Source organism: Cicer arietinum, chromosome 6 (genome assembly GCF_000331145.2).
Source record: "Cicer arietinum cultivar CDC Frontier isolate Library 1 chromosome 6, Cicar.CDCFrontier_v2.0, whole genome shotgun sequence".
In the NCBI taxonomy this organism is placed as follows: domain Eukaryota; kingdom Viridiplantae; phylum Streptophyta; class Magnoliopsida; order Fabales; family Fabaceae; genus Cicer; species Cicer arietinum.
This window is the reverse complement of record NC_021165.2, coordinates 21743372-21752736: the sequence shown is the minus strand read 5'-3', so window position 1 is coordinate 21752736 and position 9365 is coordinate 21743372. Positions and strand designations below refer to the sequence as shown.

Sequence of the window (9365 nt, the reverse complement as noted above, 5' to 3'; positions counted from 1 at the left end):
ATCTATATTCATGCAAAGATCACATGATTATTGTTTAAGCAATTGAAATTGATTTCATCATCAAAATCTATATACATTAAGACAAGAATACTCATTTTTTGAAGTATTAAATGATTTGAAAAATTTCTCAAATGAATGTTAAACCATATTGATGGAAGAAGGATTGTATGATATTTTGATTATTTGGAGAATGTTCAGAACAACATTATGGTTGTCCTCTATCGAAAACAAAATTAAAAACAAATCATTATTGACAGTCCAAATTGTATGTTAATAGTATCAAATGCTACTAAGATGAATAATCAAATCTATAACTCGAAATGAAGGCCCAAAGAAAACCGTTTTTATATTGATCCCTAGATTGATGAGTTATGAGCAAGAACACAAGTACATTGCATCTGCACTTTTATGCAAAAAGCTTTGCATGCTTCTGAGTTAAAACAATATCAAATGATATGTGACAACTCTATATTTGACATTTGGCCAATGTGTCAAACGACTATATTCATCTGATTTGAGGTTTTTTAAGTCTTTCATCATCTACAAATACAAATTCAAAAGTTTCCAAATAAATTAATCTACACTTGATCATTTAAGTTTAAGTAGCAAAGCTCTCGTCTCAAGCAAAACTCCGGTCCTCTTACTATATTCATGATCATCCTGTTGAGCTCTTGTTATAAATCAATCTCAAACAAGAGGTGAGAAATATTTAAATCTCAAACATTTGTTTTGAAAAGAAAAAAAAAAGCTCATACCTTAATAAAAAAAATAGTTTTTTAAAATTTCAAATTTTTCTTATCCAACTCCTCCAAACTCTTAGTAATAAGATAAAAAAAACAACTTCATCTATAAGAAAAATACATACAATAATATAAATAGAGATTGATTTCACATAAAAAAACAAAAATCACAAAAAATAAACAATAAAGTAAAAACTATGGCATGTTTTTGAAATTTTTTTCTAAAAATAATTTTATAATATTTATTTTTATTATAACTTTAAAAAAAATAAAGTTTCAAATAATTAATTAATTTTAATAATTAATTTAAAATATAATTTTAAATTTTTATTTATTTTTCACAATTTTTTGGATAATAAATTTTAAAAAAAGTATTAAAATGATAAATTAATTTAAGAAACTCTTTATAAATTATTTTTGAAATATACATTTTTTTAAAAATATAATTTTTATCATATTAAAATATTTAATAATAAATATTTAAATTATTAAAATTTATTTGTTTAATTATTAATAATAAATCTAAAAAATTTATATTATTTTTAAATAAATTTTTATACAAATTATTTTAAAAAATATAAAATAAAAATCACTTTTTTAAAATGTTCGACAATCTGACCTGTTTGGTTTGATAAAAGTTAGAGAAGTCCCCAAAAACCAATTCCATCCGCGTGAGGGGTTGCGACGGTGGCGAATTAATTCCGATGAAGCTACGCCAACTCTCAATCACCCCTTTTCTTCAAAACAATTTTTCCACATCCAAATTCAACCACGAAAACGACACTCGTTTCATTTCTCTCATTTCCAACATTGTTCGAGGAAATCTGAGTTGGAATGTTGCATTCAACGACCCTTCAATTTCATCCACATTGAAACCCCATCACGTAGAACGAGTCTTAATCAACACCTTAGATGATTCCAAGTTAGCTTTAAGATTCTTCAACTTTCTCGGTTTACACAAAAACATGAACCATTCCATAACCTCATTTGCCATCTTGGTTCATGCCCTTGTTCACAATAAACTTTTTTGGCCTGCAAATTCACTCTTGCATACCCTTCTCCTTCGTGAGTCTGATCCAAAGTTTGTTTTTTCAAAGTTTCTTGAATCTCACAAGCAATGTAAGTTTTCATCCACTTTGGGGTTTGATTTTTTGGTTCATAGTTATTTGCAAAATACAAGAGTTTTAGATGCTGTGGTTGTTGTAAAACTCATGCTTGTTAATGCATTGTTGCCTGAGGTTAGAACATTGAGTGCACTCTTGAATGGACTCTTGAGAATTAGAAAGTTTATAATGGTTTGGGAACTTTTTGATGAGTCTGTGAATGCTGGTGTTAAACCTGATCCTTATACTTGTTCCGCCGTAATTAGGAGTATGTGTGAATTGAAAGATTTTCTTAGAGCTAAGGAAAAGATTGTGTGGATGGAGTATAATAGGTTTGATTTGAGTATTGTGACTTACAATGTCTTGATTCATGGTCTGTGCAAGGGTCATCGGGTTTCGGAAGCTGTTGAGGTTAGAAGATCATTGAGGGAAAAGGGTTTGAAGGAAGATGTTGTTACATATTGTACACTAGTACTTGGATTTTGTAGGGTCCAACAATTTGAGGATGGAATTTGCCTCATTAATGAAATGGTTGAATTGGGGCTTGCTCCATCCGAGGCTGCTATATCGGGGTTAGTGGATGGGTTAAGAAAGAAGGGAAAAATTGATAGTGCTTATGATTTGGTTGTTAAGTTAGGGGGATTCGGCTTTCTTCCTAGTTTGTTTGTATATAATGCTTTAATAAACTCTTTGTGCAAAAGTGGAGATTTGGATAAAGCTGAGTTGCTTTATAGTAATATGCATTCGATGAACTTTCCACCGAATGAAATTACTTACTCTATTCTGATTGATTCCTTTTGCAAAAGAGGGAGGTTGGATGTTGCAGTGTCTTATTTTGATAGAATGATAGAAGATGGTATAAGAGAAACTGTATATCCTTACAATTCTTTGATAAATGGTCAGTGCAAGTATGGGGATTTGAGTGCCGCCGAGTCTCTGTATACTGAAATGATCAATAAAGGGTTAGAGCCAACTTCTACTACCTTTACAGCATTGATTAGTGGATATTGCAAAGACCTACAACTACAAAAAGCATTCCAGTTATTTAGTGAGATGAATGAGAAAAAAATTGCTCCAAATGTTTATACTTTCACTGCACTTATTTATGGGCTTTGTGGCACAAATGAGATGGCTGAAGCGTCCAAACTTTTCGATGAAATGGTGGAAAGAAAAGTCAATCCAACTGAGGTGACATATAATGTTATGATTGAAGGGTATTGTAGGGCTCGTAACATTGATAAAGCCTTTGAATTGCTTGAAGACATGCTTCAAAAGGGCCTTGTTCCGGATACATATACCTACAGACCTCTGATTGGTGGCCTTTGTTCTACTGGTAGGGTATCTGAAGCTAAAGATTTTATTGATGATCTCCACAAGCAGAACCTCAAGTTAAATGAGATGTGCTACAGTGCACTTCTACATGGTTATTGCGGGGAAGGAAGATTGACGGAGGCACTAAGTGCTTCGTATGAGATGATTCAAAGAGGAATCAACATGGACCTTGTTTGCCACGCTGTTCTTATTGACGGTGCTCTGAAGCAGCTAGACACGAAAATGTTCTTTGGTCTCGTAAAAGAGATGTACGATCAAGGATTGAGACCTGATAGTGTAATATATACAAGTATGATTGACTCATACAGCAAAGAAGGATCATTTAAAAAAGCCGTTGAATGTTGGGATTTAATGGTTGCTGAGAAATGCTTTCCCAACGTTGTAACTTATACCGCTTTCATGAATGGTTTATGCAAAGCTGGTGAAATGGATAGAGCAGGTGTCGTTTTCAAAAAAATGCTGGCTGCGAATATCACTCCTAATTCAATTGCATGTGGTTGTTTTCTTGACCGTCTTACGAAGGAGGGAAATATGAAGGAAGCTACAGAGCTTCACCTTGCAATGCTTAAGGGGCTTTTAGCAAACACGGTAACATACAACATTCTTATCCGTGGCTTCTGCAAATTGGGTAGATTAATTGAAGCCACCAAAGTTCTTTCTGAAATGACTGAAAATGGGATTTCCCCCGACTGTATTACATATTCGACTTTAATTTATGAGTACTGCAGAAATGGCAATGTAGGAGCAGCAGTTAAACTGTGGGATACCATGTTAGAAAAAGGTGTTGCGCCAGATTCGGTTGCATATAACTTGCTAATATATGGCTGTTGTGTTAATGGAGAGCTTGGCAAGGCATTTGAATTGCGAGATGACATGCTGAGGAGAGGGGTGAAGCCCAGACAAAATTTAGAATTGCAGAAGGGGCAATGAAGGAGCAGCAGTTGAATTGTGGTATAACACGCTCTAAGGAAAGGACTATAGCCTGATTTTGATGTGTGCAACTTTCTAGAGCGCGGCTGTTGTGCTACTGTGGAGTTTGCCACGACACTTCAACTGCACAATGGCATGTTAAGAAGAGCAGTGATGTCAGGGTAGAATCTCTTGTGGCTGAACGATCTGAAAATGGAGTTGATGCCTGAAGTTGAAGGAGGTTTATGCAGCCTGGAAATGTGGAAGTGTTTGTATTTGTGATGCGTATGATGTGGTGTCATATCCACATCAGAAGAGCTTGGTAAAAGAAGGTTAGTATTTCCGAGGGGAAAAAATGATCTATTCGTTTTAGTAACAATTGCTGAATATGCATCACTTGAATTAAAGATTTCAGTCCTTTAATCGATGGAACCGAGAATTCATGATCATTGATAACAAAATCAATTGCTGAGATTGTGATAAAATATATACACGACAAACATACACATAATTTGTTTAGATCCACTCTCTTGATTTTTTGTCGTCAGTTTTTATTAACTCTTCGTTTCTCCTTTTAAAGTGAATCCATCAATCTAGAATGGTCATGTCCTACAATGACTTCCTGTATCTTGTAATATATTATGAAATATGTAAATCGTTTTTTCTGCAGAGGTGAAATTAGATCATTACCAATAGGAGAATTGAAAAAGGGAACCCGTCAAAATAAAATGAAAAGAAATGATTGAGTATACACGAAACTGAAGTTCACGAAATGACACTTTGTGAATTATAATGAAACTGTAAATTTGGATTCAAACTTGTTGTAAGACTTAACTTTATGTAGGCAATTCTTGTTGTTTAGTTTACTGCTAGTATTAAATAGAAAGTTACGATTTATGTAGTCATGACTTGTTTTTGCCATTGCAGATGAGTGGTGTTTGGGTCCGTTTGTGCAGTGGGCGCATATTGAGTATTAGTGTGCTTGGAACCGTGGTGGGTAGCTAATGTATGCATGTTGAAATCAAAGCTCCAAGTTGTAGCTTTTGCGGGGAGTGGCTCGGGATACGGTATCATCGTGGTTACTGACACTCACTAATACACCAATCTTGTCGGATAATGACGAACAATTTCTTTAGGATCCAGAATTCATGTATGTGATTCATTCATTTGATTTGTTCATTGTTTTTTTCTCCAATAAACAGTAGTCTTCCATGAAACATGTTCTTCCATACTATTGATAACTAAGCAAGCCTGATTTGTAAACCATTGGGTGATTATCGGTTTTGCAATTGTAAGCCCTACTATGATCTCTCTATTGTTGTGAAATTTAATATAAATGTCCATACTTCTTCATGTAATAAGGTTTGTTTGAGATAAGACATTTTTATTTCTTGCAACTGATGATACTTTGTACCTACCTTGCACTCATGCTACCTTGTTTATTTTTACTTTAAGTTCTAAGGAAAAGGAATCTAATAATCTAGAATTCGGACAAAAGATAAGTTAAATTTGGTCAAAGATTGTTCCATCTCAAATTTGCGAATGAAATCTCATTACATATAAAGGGTTATTGCCTTTTTTTATCTTTGAAAAAAGAATAATAGCATATCCATTTTTAAATATAATTACTACGGGGGTGGAGGAGAAGACAGTACTTAGGTAATCGTCTAAAGATTATTAATAAATATTTATTTAAACTTAGATAGAAAAACTAAGAAAGTAGCGACAAAATAAACCAGAAAATTTGCTTACCCAAGTATCTTAGAGAGGAAATGACCAATTGGCATAATAACAATTCTAAAAGGAACTTACAAACGTTGGATTTCCTTCAATGTTGATGATTTTAAGTGGGTTTATAAACAAGGGCATTTGCTATTGTATCTACTAAGTACTAACCATATTAGTAATAGTATCTTGAAACAATATGTTAACTAGCAATGACGTGTAATACATGCCTGGTGATTTGATTATTCAATAAATTTATTTTCCCAATATTTTCTAATGCAAATAAAAAAAAAAAAAAGTCATATACCTTCCTTAACCAATCATGGTATCACTAAGAACATAATAAATTTTAGACACAAAAAACACTTCATATAAAATGAATTACACCGTTCTATATTTACTATTAGTCTCATGATTCCAATTTTTATGGGTGAGGATCTCCAACAAAAAGTTTTCATCATCATCATTACTGTCAACTAAAGATTAACTACACTTTTTGTGTGGGCAAAGAGCATGCAAAATCTTCCCAGGGCTCTAATGAAGTAAAATGTTGATAACGTTCAATGTGTTATCTTTCATGAACACCCCAACTTCATGATAAATAATAGACCACCAACTTCACTGGACAAAAGAAAACTATAGAAGTTTCAGTCCACCTGTTACCTCATCTACCACTTCAACAGGTCCTGCACATAAATATCATGTTAAATTGAACCATTTCGAGCTGTAAAAACAAAAGGAAAATTGTAAATCGACAAGAAAAAAAATATACTATCATTATATTAGAGGAGAGTATTACCAAGGATTGCCATCACTGTTCTGGAATCTAGAAGAAAAAAAAAAACTCTGTTAAGCATTAAACAGCATTTCCAAGCATGGATTAAACTTTCATTAAATAAAAGGATAATGCGGTGTCTATTTCACTTTAGGGGATTGCTTCAAAACTAATTTTAGTTTCAGTTCTGCAAGCACAATTTAATTGATATCCAGCAAAATATAGTAGTACTTGATAATTTGCATCAAGTGTGAGATGTTAATAATTTCTTTTAATAATACTGAAAGATGAAATTTCAAACATATAGTGAACACTATAAGTCAATAATTTAACAACATAGTAAGGCTAGTTCCAAATACTCACTTGGTGCAATCTGTGTTCTCCCAGCATCAATAGTGATATGAGTGGGTAACTTGAGAGATTTAGCCCTTTCCTACCACATCAAACGACAATTTTACTAAAATAAAAACTATCTTTAGAATATGAGTCATGCATTAGAGTAAAATTTATGATAAATTGACTAACAGGCTTTAAGCAGTTTCGACAAGTAAAATAATGATAACACTGTGGGTTACAGAAGAGTGTAAATCCAAAACTTCCTACTACCTTTTGCAAGATTAAGTAAAAGAGAAGTAAATTCATATAAACAGTGCAATTAAGCACATATAAAATAATTACTTATCATATAAACGTTTATGTATAAGTTATTTTTATAATAAAAAATAAACTGTGGTTCAATTGTTTGCATATAAGTTGTAATCTGTTTTCATTAGCTAACATGGAAAGCTCATTGAAATAAACTAAAACCAGCTTATGTACATGTTATAAGCTATAAGCTATTTCCATAAGCTCTCTCAAACACTAACACAAGTGTTTATGCTAGTAGACAAGTTCAAATAAGTTGTTCATAAGCCAATCCAAACGCACACAATTGAATTTAAAGGCCTGTTTGAATTGTTTTAAAGAATTAACTTTTTTATAATAGTTACGGATTTAAAAAACATGAAATTTTAAAAACAGGCAATTTAGTCCTTATTTCATATACTAAAATCTCTTTTTGAAAACCTTATTCAAAAGAAACCTTAATAGTGTTCATTTGTTGTCATAATCATGACCAATAACTGAGCAATACAGCGCAAAATTTATGAAATGGAGATCTTAAAACAGATTCAAAGAGGATTTGCTAATACAGCGCAAAATTTCCTTAAGCATTAAAAAGTACATACTTGCAAAGCCAGCATATCTTCTTCACTTTCAATTTTGACAACAACCTTAGGCTGAGCAGACATCTCCCACCTGCACATTGACATTGACAAACTTAAGAATGAAATTATAAATTCAAAATGACATACAAGCTCAACCAATGAAAGTACCTATTCAAAGCCTTTGGAGCTCGATAAAGAACCTTTTTGTAGAGACCCAATGTTGCATGACTACAAAAAGAAAGAGAAATAGAAAACTGAGCTTGAACCATTAATTAAGTTTTTTTCTGAATGAAAATATAAATAAATAGGAGCAATAAATAAGTTCACCCTTCACATGGATGAAAGATCTCTATGTTAGAGTGCTTCAACAAACTAGTGGAATAAGGCCCTCTTTGCATGAACAGTTTAATTAAGAGCTTATAGCATACACACCGATCATATAACTTTTAAGTGCTTATGTATAACCTATTTCTAAAATAAAGTCAAGTTGATTTCATAAGCTATATTCGAGAACTTATGGAAATAAGCTAAAAACAGCTAATCGAATAAACTATTTGTTTCTATAAGCTCACCCAAAATGTCTCACAATTGCTTATAGAATATATAAGCTCAAATAAACCAATCCAAACAAGCCCTATATAATTTTAGTTAGCCTAATGTGTCACACTCTAAGCATAATAAACAAAGGTTACATACCTGCATTGAGCAGCAATCTTTCCTTTACCCATTTTAAGATCATTTCTAACAACAAGTATCTGCATAAAAAGGAACAATTTTTGAAGCAACACAGTAAAATAGAGTAGGTGGGTTGTAAAAGAAAAAAAAGATAACATTTAGTGGAATTACCATCTTAAAATCATCGAGAATGTCAGCGAGCTTTTCAACCTCGAGTGGTTCTTTAAGTTTGGACTTAGTACTCTTCTTCTGCTTACTACTACTGTTGTTGTTGTTGTTATTATCATTGAGAAGTGATGAATCTTTGTATTTAGAGAATGAAAATCTAAGGAAACGAGGGGGATAACGAGAACCGATGAAGTAACCGAAAGCAAGATAACCAGCGCCGACCAAAATGGCACTCAACCATGACACTTCCATTTCAACGATCGATCGGTGTTCGGATTTTAGGGTTCGGGAGAGGACAAACAACGCTCACCGGACCAAATGGAATATGGTCATAACATAACTCTGGCCAGTAAAAAATTATTATTATTTTTTTTTATAAAAAATATAAAGTTAATTACAACTTTTATCTTCTTATTTTATTACATTTAAAAAAATAATTTTGTTATATTAAGTTAAAAAATTTGTCATTTAATTATCATATTTATGCTAGTTTTGGGCTGATCTAACTTTTTTATTAAAATAATTGTTTTTTTTTCTCTAAAAATAGTTGATTTATTGTCTCCAATTAAAAATTTAAAAATAAAATATTTATGTTAGGTTTAAAGTCGTGATTTTTAAGGTTAAAATTCATAATTTTTAAGTAACGATTATAGGTTGAGAATAAAATTGTAGTAAATATGATAAATTAATTAAAAAATTTACTTTTAAAATAGATAAATTATTTTTGTAAATA

The 9365-nt window shown here is 32.0% G+C and overlaps 2 protein-coding genes across 2 annotated transcripts; one reads left to right on the top strand and one right to left on the bottom strand.

Annotated features, from left to right (window-relative positions):
- Nucleotides 1-1358: 1358 nt before the first annotated feature.
- On the top strand, nucleotides 1359-5481 carry LOC101494824 (uncharacterized). The gene is made up of 2 exons (XM_004505642.4): nucleotides 1359-4416; nucleotides 5012-5481. Exon 1 carries the CDS (start codon nucleotides 1445-1447, stop codon nucleotides 4103-4105), a length of 2661 nt encoding a protein of 886 aa, XP_004505699.1. The 5' UTR covers nucleotides 1359-1444; the 3' UTR covers nucleotides 4106-4416; nucleotides 5012-5481.
- A 700-nt stretch (nucleotides 5482-6181) lies between these two features.
- On the bottom strand, nucleotides 6182-8979 carry LOC101494509 (uncharacterized). Its single transcript, XM_004505641.3, has 7 exons — nucleotides 8636-8979; nucleotides 8486-8544; nucleotides 7958-8017; nucleotides 7811-7880; nucleotides 6948-7017; nucleotides 6609-6635; nucleotides 6182-6495 (listed from the first exon to the last, which is right to left on the bottom strand). The coding sequence occupies exons 1-7, from the start codon at nucleotides 8882-8884 to the stop codon at nucleotides 6446-6448; spliced, it is 585 nt and encodes a 194-aa protein (XP_004505698.1). The 5' UTR covers nucleotides 8885-8979; the 3' UTR covers nucleotides 6182-6445.
- Between the last annotated feature and the right edge of the window lie 386 nt (nucleotides 8980-9365).